Below are 14,817 nucleotides of genomic sequence, written 5' to 3'. Positions count from 1 at the left end.
CATAGGTAGTTAGAGCTTCTAACTCAAGTTCTAACCTTCTGTTCATTTCAGGTTCAACTCTGGCTTCACTGATCCAGCACCATGATCTGGATACTTCAAGTATTATTCTCACCACTCCCAACACCAGCATTGATTAGTCTTATTGTATTTGGAGCTGTCATCTTCCTGTGGGTGACAAGCAGGCCAAAACCTGTTTTGCCTCCTGTTGATTTGAACAAGCAGTCAATAGGAATTGAGGTAATACTTTCTTTGCTTGTGGGCATGGTCTAATTTGAAGCTTAATCTGAATACTGATCCATCCTGCCTCTGGGTGTCAATGGAAACTCTCCTGTCTGCTGTACATAGTTTTCTCTCCCAGATGTACAACTCAACAGTATGGTGGGAATAAGGGAAGTCTTAAGATGCTAAGAGTGAGAAACAGCAGCTCCTGCCAACAGATTTAGATGGGCTGTCACTGACTTTTGCCTGTATTTTGAATTCACTGCACCAGCTTAGAAGTTGGTGCTACACTTCATGTAACTAGACACGTGGTAGCACTGAGTGTACACAATGTCCCTCCAATAACCTGTAATCAAATGTTAATGTAGGACATCTAGAAAATTCCTCTGTGTATGATTAAGTAGATCAAGAAGGAAAAAGACTTCCCTATCAATGCAATGCTATTGAGATGCTTTAAAAGGGATTGCTGAGAGAATGGCTGAAGAATGAATGACATTTCATCTGTTCTACACTTTTTCATAACTGTGCCCTGTTCCTAGGGAGGAGCCAGAAGAAGTGCACTCTTGACAGATAATAACCTAATTTCTTATTACTTTGAAGATGCTAAAACCTTGTATGAAGTTTTACAGAGAGGACTATATGTTTCTGGTAAGCTTTGCATCTGCTAGTTAGTACTTGTCTATCACAAGTAACATTTTTCCAAGCTCCTTTTCCATGTGTCTTCACTGTGGTAATAATTCAGACTAGCAAAAGCTTTTCTAGCCTTCTGTGGAGAAGAGAGACAAGTGACCATATCTCTCCCTGCCCTCATTTAGCAGTAGTTTTAGTTGGCAGATTGGGCAGAAATAAACATCAGAAGCTTAAGGTGGTAGAGTTCAGACAAGAATCAGCAGATACTAAACATCAGAGGAACTGGAGGGGGAAATACCTCTGCTTTGTCTTACAATGTGGGTTTTACTATAAAATTACTGCCTGTTTACAAAAGATACAAATTTGTGCAAATGTCACTTCATGGGTCCTATGCATGGAAATATGTGATAGCTTGCAATCTATTTAAGTCTCATGTGGGTTGTGAAGTGGGAAAACATTGCCAGATCTTCGTAGTATTGCTTGTAAGGATAAAGCCAGCAGTCTTACAGTCTTGGTTTGGGTAGAGCATTTAACTGAGGACACTGTCCTTCTACACCGCATGCAGTTAGCTGGATGACTGATAAACTTTCCCACTTAAAGTGTTGTATTGAAGTGTTATGCACCTTCAGTATTGAGCTTTGAAACTGCTTTTCTGAACTCTTCCACTAGGAAATGGTAACTGTCTAGGCTATAGAAAACCCAACCAACCTTATCAGTGGCTGACATATAAACAGGTGAGTATAGGAAATGATAGATGACTTAATTTGGAATACTGTCTTCTAACACTAAAGTGGGGAAAAACTATCTTACAGGTTATAGACAGAGTTCAATACCTGGGATCAGGGCTTCTGCAAAAAGGATGCCAAGCATCAACAAACCAGTATATTGGCATTTTTGCTCAGAATAGGCCAGAGGTAAGCAACAAATTGTGTATTCTTTTCCACAATGTTCTGACACCTCAGGGTGAGGAGTGGGTCTGTATTTAAGGAACAATCACTACAACCAAAACATGAGGAACAATCACAACTCTTCTTCCTTCCCAGTTCCCTTTTTACTGACTGAACACATACCACTCCAAGCATGTAAAACAAAGACCTTGAACTCTCACTACTCTGATTCTCATGGATGTGCTCCTTACATAACTCTCCCCACTACTGTGTGCATGGGCTCGTCAAGTTGTATGAAATCTGTAGGAATCCTGTCTTGAAAGTTGCTGGTTTGCCTTAGCTGTGCCATTTTTTCTCTTCAGTGGACCATTTCAGAATATGCCTGCTACACCTACTCAATGGTTGCTGTTCCACTCTATGACACCCTAGGGCCAGAGGCCATTGTATATATTGTTAACAAAGGTAAATATTGACTTCCACTCTTCTTAGAAAAGTCATTATGAAAACTTTGTTTTGAGAGGGCTAAGTTCAAGGGAATTTGATGCAAAAATCATAGTTTTAGCCTTACTGCTCTTATACTTTTATGGCACTCAATTTCTTAAATGAAGCTGCTTTGCAGGGCATATGGTTTAATGCCCAGAAGAATCCAGTGGGCTTCATATGTCTCCCAGTGTCTTGATTGCAGGTTCCTGTGGACCATTCTGCAATCAGAGTGCTCAACTGTTTGCTATTTGAGGTTTTGAAATCCTGAACTCCCACACTGCCAAACAATCAGACAATGAAGACAGGCTTGCATGCAGATTAAGACTAGATGTGTGTCTCTGATTTAAGGTTCTAGGATGAAAAGAGTGGAGGAGGGAAGGGTAAAGATATGCCTAAATCTGTTTAATCTATCTGGTTAATGCCTGTTGTTCTACAGAAGCAACAACTGACATGCCATCATGGAAAAAAACGGTTAAGAAGCTTAAATAAATCTTCAGATTTTCTTCTCCCAGTCTTAGGGGAGATATGGGGGAAATAAATATCCACTACTGTCACAGTAATCTGGGATCCATCCCATAAACAGCACTTGGCAAGCAAAATCTCTTGACCAGTTATGCTGGTGAATCTTGCAAACAGGTCTTGCTTTGACACTACACAGCTGTGACTTACTAGTCTAAGGGGGAACCAGCATGCTCAGGCAAATCCAAATCCTCTGTAGACTTAATGGAAAATGCTTTTGCTGGTGGGTAAAACTCACTTGCACATGCAGGGAAGATGAGGTATTAACTCAAAAAGAATTTGAGTGACTTCTTTCAGTCACACCTAAATTTCTTCGGATTTAAGCAAGATGGCTAAACCTAAACAATCAGCGAGGGCAATTCTGAACTCTTATGGCAATACCAAAAATTTAAATGCCTGTCTTGATTGAGTGAAGATATTAGACTTCAGTTCCTCAGCATTTGCTCTCACTTTGGTCAAATCTGAGATTCTAGCTAGACAATCAGTTGATGATGGTAGGAAGAACCTTCTTAGCACTGTTAGCCAAGCACTGAATCCATGTGAAAAAATGTAAGTGGCTTTAGAACAAACCAATATTGTGTTCTAAATGTATGTGCTACTGAGCTGCCAGTAGCCTCATGTTTTCTAAACAGATTTCTGAAATGTGATTTCTTTCCTGTAGCTGACATAAGTGTAGTGATCTGTGACACACCCCAGAAGGCACAGGTATTGCTGGAGAACTGTGAGCAAAAAAAGACTGCATGTCTGAAGATTATTGTTCTCATGGATCTCTTTGATAAAGAGCTCAAGGACAGAGGAGCTAAAGTGGGAGTTGAAGTTCTGGCACTGCAGGAGGTTGAGGTAGGTGACTAAGGGCTTCTGCTTGATCTTGTCAAGGAATACCTTGCCAGCTTGACATCTTGACCTTTTGTGGCAACAGTGACACTTTAGGTGTTATCCAGCTATCACATCTGCAGTTTGGATCTTGATGTGCAGTCATTTTGAAAAAATATATTTAGCCAAAAGGACTTGCAAAACTCAGACGAAAGTTATGTTTGTGTGTTGTGGATAGTCAGTATGCAAGAACCTGAAGACTTCCTTAGCTTAATTTATGGTACAATTGCAAAAGGATTTATCAGGGTTCTAAACTGGTAATTGAGTCTAATCGAGACTGTAAGTGCAAATTCCCGGCTGCTTAGACATTCTAGGTTTCATCCTGCATATAGGTAAAGTATTAGACATGTGGCCTATGTCAAATAAAATGAAATATCTCCACTCAGGACTGCCAAATTCTTTAAATAGTTCCAATCACTTTCTACACACTCAAATCTGTGCTTTTCGCAGCTGCAGTAGTCAGTTTTTCAGAGTTGTGTGTATTGAATTCAGGAAGACATCTCTCTTTGAATGACAGAGTATCTAGAGGCAAAGAAAAAACAAGTGTTGCCTTTGAAATAGAATTACCTGTTCATCTATTGTTGTTGCACATCTGCTAAACTATGTGTTTTTCTCTAACACAGGAGCTGGGAAAAAATAACATCAGACAACCAGTTGTAAGTATCTCTATGGAACAGTTATAAACTTTCCAAACTAGTCTCTGAAAATACTTCTTGCCATGGTAATAGAGGAGGCTGGCAAGATTTTTTTTTTTTTTGTGAATCATAATTTTTAATTCATCCCAGTTTAAGTATTTTATGGAAACACTGACGAGCATCATAATCCTTACACTGACTTTACGCGGCTTTTTCTCTTTAGCCTCCTAAGCCTGACGATATTGCTGTAGTGTGTTTTACCAGTGGAACCACAGGTAAGAGAATTTATTGTGATGCTTCCCTACTGAAACAGCCTACCTGTGCATATTTCCAGCACAAAAAATAGGAAATCCTAAGAATATAGAAGAAAAAACAGTAAATTACAGCAGTGTCAAACCACTACTGCACTTTTACTTGGGTCATTGTCATTACAAGTACACTAAGACAAAGCTTCTTAGAACTGGGAGTAAGAATAGCCAAATTCATGTTGTCTTACCCATTGCAGTCAATGTTCAAGAGGTTGGTTGTTTAACTATGTGTGTATTTTGATCCACAGAGACAAAAAAAATCATTTCAGCATTCTCTATGCTACTCTTAATTACTCTATTTCAGTAGACATTTCCTTTATGCAACATCTATAGCTGAAAGTGTTCAAGATGAGGCATATTTGTGATCTCCTAAGGCAATCCATGCTGTGACTGAGCCTAGTAACAAAACTGTCCAGACTGAGCCAAACAAAATGGGAAACTGACAGCAGAAGCAGTCAGAGCCTCAGCTGACTTTGCTTAATCTCTCCAAAGGTAACCCTAAAGGAGCTATGCTGACACATCAAAATATTGTTTCAAATGCTGCTTCCTTCCTTAGATGCACAGAGGTAAGCTGCTCCTAATAGTGATCTCCACATGTCCCTTATTCATGAAAGCAGCTCTAATGTGGGCATTTTCTGTAAACCATTCGCTCCCAGAAACTGATGCTTTCCCAAGTGCCTGGATTTCAATGGGGCAATAGTATTGAAAGAAACTTGGTTCAACCTTGAACAAGAACTTCTATGTAGAAGTTATTCTAGAATGTCAGTCCTAAATGCCAAGAGTACTAAACAACTCTTTTAAAAGTCTTGCCAAAACATAAAACTAATTTCGATCCAGCATGGCTGAGTGACAGCTGCAAATCTTGAAGACGTGATGGATAAGCCTGAGTTTCTTCCATCATTTAAGTGTCTACTTCAAAGTATTTAAAATTAGCCAAACTTTATTTACTTTCTACTTAAGAGTAACTCAGGCAGCTATAGGGAGTGCTAACCCACTTCTATTTCTTCCCCCCTAGAACACAGTTGAGTGTACAAGTTCAGATATCGCCATTTCCTATCTTCCCTTGGCTCACATGTTTGAGAGAGTTGTACAGGTATGTACAGATATATGCATCTGAGCTTTTATAAATCAAATTATATTAAAAGATATGATGGCAATCTGTATGTCCTCAAAACCTATTCAAAGAATAACTTTCCTACAAGTGGGCACTGAAAATCTTGCTGCTTTTCATAGACAAATAATGATGGCTAATGAAACTGGGAATTACCCTTGACTAAGCTTAGTCTGGTCAATTTTTAGACTGTGATATTCAGCTGTGGAGCAAAAGTAGGCTTCTTCCAAGGAGACATCAAGTCCCTAACAGATGACATGAAAACCTTGAAGCCAACGGTATTTCCTGTTGTACCAAGACTACTCAATAGAGTGTATGACAAGGTATGTGAGAAATTTTAGCTGAATCATCTTTGTGTTCATATATCCAAGCAAGCATATAAAGTAATATTGACTGTGTCATAACATCGCCACTAGTTAATTACTTCTTGGCAGGAAGAATTCTTTAAAATCTCCCCATGGGAGATGGAAAGAGTCCCGGGACCTGAAGAATAAGAACAGTGTATCCAGTCATAACTACCCTTAAGTTTGTTGCTGTTCAGACAAAAAAAGTTTGTTTACTTTTGGAATGCAGATGAAGCAAGTATAAATCTAGAAGAACCCCTGTTCCTCAAAGCTGTGGCTGCAGTGTGTCAGCAGCAACATGAATTAGTATTGTCTCTTGGTTCATCTCTTAGACATGCCAGTAGTGAAGACAGACCCTAGAAAAATGAAGCAAGATGTGGTGCCCCTCAACAAAGCAAGAATGGGAGGTACAGAAGTGAGTCAAACCCAAGAGTCACTGATGCTTTTCCTTGCAGATACAGAGTGGTGCAAATACCCCAATGAAGCGTTGCCTGCTCAACTTTGCTGTGGCTGTGAAGACGGCTGAATTAAAACAGGGCATCGTTCGAAATGACAGCATTTGGGATAAGCTAATCTTCAAAAAAGTTCAGGTAAATTATTGGAAGTGTAAATAAGCTGAGCAATGTAACATTGGAGGATCTGATGGCTTGTATTTCACTTGTAGGAGACCATGGGAGGAAAAGTGCGTATAATGGTAACAGGCGCAGCCCCAATATCTCCCTCTGTCCTGACATTTCTGAGAGCAGCATTAGGCTGTCAGGTAAGCTGAATTTTCTCTTACAGTAAGACTTGTTTGATTATGCCCAAAGAAGTGACAGTGGTCCAGTCCATCTTGTTCCTAGGAAAGTTTCTGTCAGTATTTACAGGCTGGGTATTCACAGGTTGCTTCATCCAAGTTAACTGTAACAGGAAAAAAATTCTGCAAGGCTGACTTCAAACTATACTACCAAAAAGCTAGGCTGTAGGCTCTGGGAAGGGAAATAGAGCAGCAGAAATAGAAACACGCAATATTCAAAGTCAGGCAGCTGCCTCTGAGCTTTGTGGCTTATCCTGATAGTTGATGAGCTCCCAATGTAGCACATTTGAGAAAAGAGAATAAGGTGATTGAAGCAGAGTTTGGATAGGTGAACCTAAACGCCTGGTTATACCAGTAAGATCAAGATACTGTAAAGGCTAAGGTTGTATTGGCTTCCTAAGAAGAAGACTTGAGCATGGGCATAGTTGAAACAGAGATCTTTCACAGAAAGGACTTGATGTTCAAGGAATATTCGTCCTTTCTCACACAGATCTTTGAAGCTTATGGCCAGACCGAATGCTCAGCTGGATGCACTTTCTCAATGCCTGGAGACTGTACAACAGGTATGGTAGTCAAGATTTGGAAAGTCTCCCAGAGCTGTCAACAGAAAGGGGCACTTGGGTACATTACTGTCTGTAGTTTAATGAAAGTTAAATTATGGGTATGTAACTTCAAAGTAATTCTTGGTAGCAAGAACCACCTGTGTGCTTAATAAGTACTAAAATTCTTGACTCAAATATATGAGGACCCCTTGTGTAAAGTAACATAGGTCAGATTAGACCCTGTCCCAGCATATGGGAAAGGACTCTCCAAAATTATCTCCAAAATTACATGTTTTACTCAAATAATTTTAACTAAAATATTAGGTATGATACTTGGTTATTTTCCTGAAGGACTACATGAATTTGAAGATTTAACTCTTATCTTGGCAAGGCTATTTTTAATATTGGATATTCAAGCTCAAGTCACCATCTTTGGGAACACAGTAAGCACAGAGCATAATGAGGATAAAATGCAAATGAATACCAGGGTCTCCGAGGGGTTCCTGGAAAGGTAAATGTGGTTTGGGGTTGGTGTGGTTGATTACACCAATAATGCTCTAAGCATTGAGACTTAGCTGTTGCTCGTCCTGCGTAACTGAAAATGGCATTTCAATAACTTTCATGAACATTAGATATCAGACTCCTTTAAACAGTATTGGTTCTTGCTAAAGCAGTAAACAAATCCATTAAGTATCTAGTATCACTGCAGTTTTGGTTTTTTTCTCCTCTTAGGGCATGTTGGAAGCCCTCTAGCTTGTAATATCGTAAAACTAGATGATGTGGAAGAAATGAGCTACTTCTCTTCTAACAACGAAGGCGAGGTAGGCACCATCTCCTGTGAATGTCAGGAAATACTGAAACATTAGACTTGCTGACTAACAATGTTCTGTGCTTGCTATAGGTCTGCATTAAAGGACCAAATGTGTTCAAGGGTTATCTGAAAGACCCTGAGAAGACAGCAGAAGCACTTGACAAAGATGGCTGGCTCCACACTGGAGACATAGGAAGATGGTTGCCAGTGAGTAATTGCTTAATACAAACCACCCCTTGGATGTGAATTCCGGTTAGTTTACAGTATTCTCAAAAGATGGATAAAAAGCCTTTACACAGTACTTTATCATTCACCAAGTAGCTCCACGCAAAAGCTCCAAAGACCAATTAGGTTACAAGATCTCAAATAACACCTGTTAGGCCCATAGTTAAGACTATTTTTCACTGTAGAAGTGATGTAACAAGGTGTCTTGATTTCTGTCAGAGGAGAAAAAAGTAGCTGTCTAATCATGTCCTGAGCTAACTGAAGAAATTAGATAAAGTGCCCCTTTTCTCAGTAGAAAGCATAGACCAGTTGCAGACCAGCATCTGCCTTTCATACAACAAAGCCAAGGCTGTTTATCTGCCACTTGTTATATAAGCAAGACAGTGATTTGCAACCTAACGACCTCCACTTTTTCTAGAATGGAACACTGAAGATCATTGATAGGAAGAAGAATATATTTAAACTTGCACAAGGAGAATACATTGCTCCAGAGAAGATAGAAAATGTCTATATTGGAAGTGCTCCCGTAGCCCAGGTCTTTGTACATGGGGAAAGCCTGAGGGTAAGTGATGCTAGGAGTGGGCATCCTGCAAGATTCCTCCCATGATGTGTTCTGTATGATCAGGGCACAAATGTATGTATGCACAAGTGTTCTTAAACAAGATCTGTTACTTCGAGTACCATGTTTATAGAAATATGCTTTCAGACCTATAGACTTCCCAACTGACAATTGGCATCGAGTTGCAAGCTGGGTAAAGGCTAATTACATACTTAACTGACAGCATGTTGGGTCAGCTCTGTACAGTTTAGAATCATAGAATAATCCCCTCTGCAGTGAGCAGGGACTTCCTCAACTACATCATGTTGCTCTGAACCGCATCCAGCCTGACCTTGAATGTTTCCAGGGATGGGGCATTTACCACCTCCCTGGGCAACCTATGTCAGTTTCATGACCTTCACTTTAAAAAATTCCTTACATATAGTCTAATTTTACTGTCTCACAGTTTAAAATCCTTACCTCTCATCCTATTGCTACAGGCCCTACTAAAAATTTGACCCCGTCTTTCTTTCAAGCCCCCTGTTAGTACTGAAAGGCTGCAATGACTGTTTTCCTGGAGCCTTCTCTTCTTCAGGCTGAACGACCCCAACACTCCCAGCCTTTCTGCACAGCAGAAGTTTCTCCATTCCTTTGCACAGAGGTGTCACCTATGGTAGCAGAGGCCAGTCTCAAATTTATAAACTAGCCAAAAGTAATTGCTGGAGCATTCAGCACACATGAAAACCTGCATTAGTACTTCAGTTACTGCTGTCTCATCTCTCAGTGACTTGCAAGTCCTTAGAGCTACCTTTGAAACCCTAAAAAGTGATGGGGATATAAATGTGACTTGTTATAGAAACACTTCACAATCAAATTCACAAAGACATTTAATATGCCTAATCTTGGTCTCAGCATGACTTCCACTTGTTTTCAGTCTTTTCTAGTAGGTATAGTGGTTCCTGATCCAGAGACACTTCCAGAATTTGCAGCAAAACTGGGAGTAAAAGGTTCCTATGAAGAGCTCTGCAAAAATCCAGTGAGTGGCTTTGTTTTTAGTAGGTGAGAGACAGGATTTAGTTCTGAAATCCAGTCTTGCATTGCTCTGACTTTGTTCTATCCACCTTTCTTTGTAAACTGGTTTAATGCTGGGTGAGTCATGCAAGCATCCTTACAGGGAAAAATGGAACTGAGTATAGGTATCTCTTGGTGTTTCAAGGACTATCACTGTGTCTTTTCCAATGTGAATACCGATGTGACCTTGTAGTGGCCTTAATATGGGAACTCTTGAATGATGGGATATTTATTCTTGCCAATCTCAGTTCTCTCTGACTGGGCAATGGTTATGGTCTTGAGTTGCAATTACAAAAGGGACGCTTTATCCATTCTGCTTCTGCTCTTTCTTCTAGGCAGTGAAAAAAGCTATTTTAGAAGATCTGACCAGACTGGGGAGACAGGCTGGCCTTAAATCCTTTGAACAAGTGAGTCCTTTCAAATTCTGCTTATCTCAAGCACCTGTATTGCTAATACAATGTCTGGGAAGTCCTAATGCCCAATACTGACCGTGCCACAATGAGACCTAAGGCATGTGCTCTCAACTAGTTGAAGTAGTCGGTGAAATGTTAACTAGCTGCCTGTCTCTTGACCAATGCTCCTCTATTGGCCAAGGGACCAGTGGCTGTACAAGGCAACGGTTAGCCAAAAGGTATTTGACTTCTGTCAAAAAAACAGTTTATTTACTGGATCTCTGGGACTAAGTGAGTTCTTGCACTGAGCTCAAGGAATCTGGGAAGAACTATTGTTTGTTTTCTAATTATGTGACTGTCATGTGCTAAATTATTTTCCTTTAATAGGTTAAAGATTTGTACATCCACACAGAGATGTTCAGTGTCGAAAATGGACTCTTGACACCAACACTGAAAGCAAAGCGAGCAGAGGTTGTTAAAGTCTTCCAGGGGCAGATTGAGGCCCTCTATTCATCTGCACAGGAATAAGTGGCCAGCTTAATTTAAACTGCATGGAGTATCTGAATAAATCTGTGACACTACATGACCTATGGAGAACATGGGCATAAGATAAAGGGGAGCATGGAGAACTTAAATTTGTTTCTGGTATCCTGGGAAAAATGACTTTTTGATGAAGATGGCTGTAACATAACTGACAACTGGCAGTGTCACATCCTGCAGAACTAAGAATTGGCTGTCTAGACAAAGCCAGAACTTTCAACTTTCTTCGACTGTGACTGAAGTGCAAAAACATGCAAGATCCTCAGCCTTTAAAAGACAGCTGTGTGCACTTCTCATTGTCAAAAGCAAACCTTGCTTTGCTGCTCAAACTATGAATTCCATTGTGAGCTGTTGTGGTTTGATCTGCAATCAGACTGAACACAATATGAACTGAAGATGACATCTGTTCAGCAAATACAGAAGTGAATTTCCTGTTTCTAGCCCTGGACCACATGGTAGAGGTTGCTTCTAATGAAAAGGAGTAATCTGGTATCAACTAGTTTACAAAATACATGTGGCTACAGCAAACACAGTCTAACATGAGAGGCACTGGATCAGTTCTTGCACATTTTTCAAATGAAATGGCAGTGTTAAAGCCTTTTTACTTATGAATTTGAGGCTAATAAGTGGAAAACTTTTGCTGTCAATCCTAAGGATGTAGGATGCAATAAATTGTAACTGCACAATCAAACTAAAACCTGTGTGAATTACTTATCTACTGCAACCAGATTACCAGCTGCAAGGTTTACTGCTGTCTGGTTCTGCCTGGCTGCAGCTAGAACCAAACTGCTGCAGAATGCTAACTGGTTCCCTTTGCTGGCACTGGTCAGTCACAGCTCAAGCCATGAGGAAATAAAGTAGCCTAGTCCAGATGTTGCTCCCCTACTCAACTCTCCTTGCAGTAAGGGAATATGCGTCAAAGTCTCCAGAATAATTGTTTCTGCTCAGCCTATCATGTGAAATAAGGTGTCAGATACTTCCTTGGGCTAAAACTGCTGATTTAGAAAATGATTTAGGCAAGACAAATACTTTATCATATGTCTTCAATCAGTCTATGTTGTCTCTACTAAGAGCTCCTCCCTCTCCCTGCAGTAGTCTGCTTTCTCAAATGCAGTGCTAACAATGATGCAACAATAGGGCAAGTCTACATGTAGCTTTCCTATGCCAATTCTTGTTTGGGGACAAGAATTGTCTTCCCTGTCTTGTTCATGCTGCTAGTGTCTGTTCCTCTCCCTTTTTAATACTCTTTGTCAGATATCCCAAAATGAAAGGACGCAGATTTATTGGAAAGATCCACTCCTTGCTATGACCCAATTCTGTTTCTACTCTGGGCCTAAAGAGCTTGAAATTTTCAGGTAACAGTGGTGTCCCTTACTGTGTTTGTCACAAATGCAAGGCTATAAAGACTTCTAAAACTCTGAAGTGTATGTAACTATACTGCTTATCTTTCCTATGCTTCCTTCAAGCAATGTGACATAAAGTTACTGATGACTTAATCTTTACACCCAGATGACAGGGAGGAGAACTAGAGGGAAGAGAAATGTTATACTGAAACTAGTTTTGGACACAAAAATAAGCAAGTCAGTTGGGCACAGTAAATCTAATGCAACTGAAATCTGTATAAACTCGAGGCTGACTCCTGTGGTGCCACCTGCTGCAGTGCCTGGAAAGTGCTTTTGTTGAGACAATGACACTTTCCTGTAAAGATGTGCTTGGATGTTGAAGCCCTGCACTCTGTGGTGGGTCCTTTAACCAGCAGTGTTCAAATACCAACCACAATGCTTCATTTGGCTTAAAGGGATCTCTTATTTGTGAACTGAGGAGAGAAGGCCTCCTCTTCTGTGCCATGGCTCAAAAGTAGCAGCTTCGTACAGGTCACTTTTCTAACACAGTAGAGCTGTTTGCTTTTTCAGAAGAGGAAACGCCTCAGTCTCTGAACTTGGTTTGCTCCTACTGACAATAAAGTCTTTTCTCACAGTGGCAAACTACAGTGCTTCAGATTTTTCATGTCTCTGGTATCTGCTGGTAGGTGTTACAAAGATGGAATTCAATGGCTAATGGCACTGAACAATAAAACTTACATAGCAATTCAAGTGTAAATTACTCTGTAACTGGTCTCTTGGGTGCCACTTCTGCCATTTAAGCTGCTTCCACAACAACGATCTGAAGTGAAAACAGGAGTACTGTAAGCATGTTTGCATTGAAATGGTGCAAAAATTACTTTAGACTATTGTTTGAGCACTAGTCAAAGCTACAAAAGGCTTGAAGCACTGTAGTACCCAGGGAACAAAGATTTGAGGTAAAGATGGCTACAGGCATAACCAAGTTCAACTCTGCAGCTTTTTTCCCCAGATACAGATTGGTGCTAAAATAACATCCAGTCTTCTCAACTTGCTTTTAAAAGCTCTTATGTAGTACCTGTCCATTATAAATTGTTCCAATGGGTCTGCAGTATAGGTGCATATACATGCTAAAAAATGGGATACTGTAACTAAAAGACATGATTCATATATAGCAGATATTTAATAAGAACAATGATAATCAAGCTGTCTTTTACTTAATAAATTGGAAACAACTCCTATGTACTGCATCAGGAATTGACTGCCTGATTTTGGCTCCCAAACGATGTCAGAATTGTATAGCAAAATAAAAGTTCTTAATTTTTTTCTTTCCACCTCTATGCAACAACTATTGTGCCTGCAACTTAATAATTCTTGGTTAATCTCTTCTGTTCCTGATCCAGACAGGAAGTGTTCCCAGGAAAATAATGACTCAATTCATAATTTGGCTTTAATGAAGTTCTTATTTTAATCCCTACTCTCAAGACAGCTCTAGTCATTCTCTAATGCCACAGGCAACCCAACTGTAAAAGCGAAATAACCTCAAATCATTGGCATCTTAGCATGGGAGTTTCTCTTTTTTTTCCTCCTGGTCATTACTTTGCATTTGAAAAAATAATTTTGTGTGAGATGCTTAATTTCTAGCACTAGCTTGTATTTGCTCAACTATTAAGAGACTGGATTAAAGTTTTTCATCATTTATTTCTTTTACTGTTAGCAATCATCTCAAAGTTACAAACATGAGAAGACCAAGGCTAGTCTTTTGCACAGACTGTCACATATGGGTACCTGGCACAGTCAGTGGCATCATAAAGGACAATCTCTTTACACAAGAGGCCAAAACAAGAGCAGAAAACAAAATTTTCATTGACTTGGTGCTTGAACAAGGTGCCTGAAATATTTACCAGGGGCAGTATTGATGGGTTTCATGACATTCTGTTTTTGTCTTGGTGCACTGCCTGAAGTAGGCTTGTAAGAGCTGCCTATTTCCTTTAAACAAGAGGGCAGGGTTCCATCTCACAGTGACAGTGAAGTCCTCCGGACTAGAACCTACAGCCCCTGGTATTGCCAGGTCTCCCATCCAAGTACTAACCAGGGCTGACCCTGCTCTGCTTCCGAGATCTGACTGGATCAGGTGGCAGGGTGGCACTTAACTGCCTTTTTGAGACTAGGAGTATTCCATGTTGTTTGGAGGTTTCACATTAATACCTGCTCATATTCCAAAATAGCTGCATCCTTGTTAGTAAGGGAACTGCGAGTGCGATACACTCCCACACCTCTAACGAACCCTGCTTCTAGAAGAACAGTACTTTGTTTTTAAGAGAGGCAAATCCCCTTCTTGCAAACTACTAAAACTGAATACACCAGCTCTCCCTTGACACAGAAACAGCCTAGGACTTTGGTTCACTGACAGCACCAACAAACAGCAGGCCAGGGGATAACAAAAAACTTGCTTTCTGCCAGAGATAGCACCTGAGTAAGAGCATACAGGAGTAATGCTGGCTTGTCTCTATGTAGTTATTTCTATATACACTTAATATTATTTAAGAAATG

The 14,817-nt window shown here is 40.1% G+C and overlaps 1 protein-coding gene across 1 annotated transcript in view; it reads left to right on the top strand.

The window, feature by feature from the left end:
• ACSL5 (acyl-CoA synthetase long chain family member 5) overlaps window positions 1-13,598 on the top strand; it is a 33,408-nt gene extending 19,810 nt beyond the window's left edge. The window contains exons 3-22 of the mRNA XM_071563688.1: window positions 52-237; window positions 759-867; window positions 1,519-1,583; window positions 1,662-1,763; window positions 2,099-2,198; window positions 3,400-3,578; window positions 4,235-4,267; window positions 4,470-4,521; window positions 5,047-5,120; window positions 5,570-5,647; window positions 5,854-5,988; window positions 6,465-6,599; window positions 6,674-6,769; window positions 7,296-7,368; window positions 8,080-8,168; window positions 8,249-8,365; window positions 8,802-8,945; window positions 9,856-9,957; window positions 10,328-10,399; window positions 10,772-13,598. Coding sequence (XP_071419789.1) covers window positions 82-237; window positions 759-867; window positions 1,519-1,583; window positions 1,662-1,763; window positions 2,099-2,198; window positions 3,400-3,578; window positions 4,235-4,267; window positions 4,470-4,521; window positions 5,047-5,120; window positions 5,570-5,647; window positions 5,854-5,988; window positions 6,465-6,599; window positions 6,674-6,769; window positions 7,296-7,368; window positions 8,080-8,168; window positions 8,249-8,365; window positions 8,802-8,945; window positions 9,856-9,957; window positions 10,328-10,399; window positions 10,772-10,912 — 2,052 coding nt within the window. The 5' untranslated portion in view covers window positions 52-81 and the 3' untranslated portion in view covers window positions 10,913-13,598. The remainder of the gene's footprint in view (window positions 1-51; window positions 238-758; window positions 868-1,518; window positions 1,584-1,661; window positions 1,764-2,098; window positions 2,199-3,399; window positions 3,579-4,234; window positions 4,268-4,469; window positions 4,522-5,046; window positions 5,121-5,569; window positions 5,648-5,853; window positions 5,989-6,464; window positions 6,600-6,673; window positions 6,770-7,295; window positions 7,369-8,079; window positions 8,169-8,248; window positions 8,366-8,801; window positions 8,946-9,855; window positions 9,958-10,327; window positions 10,400-10,771) is intronic.
• Window positions 13,599-14,817: the final 1,219 nt, after the last annotated feature.

Source organism: Pithys albifrons, chromosome 9, assembly GCF_047495875.1.
Source record: "Pithys albifrons albifrons isolate INPA30051 chromosome 9, PitAlb_v1, whole genome shotgun sequence".
Taxonomy (NCBI): domain Eukaryota; kingdom Metazoa; phylum Chordata; class Aves; order Passeriformes; family Thamnophilidae; genus Pithys; species Pithys albifrons.
The sequence above is the reverse complement of the archived record's forward strand: the minus strand, read 5'-3'. Positions and strand labels throughout refer to the sequence as shown.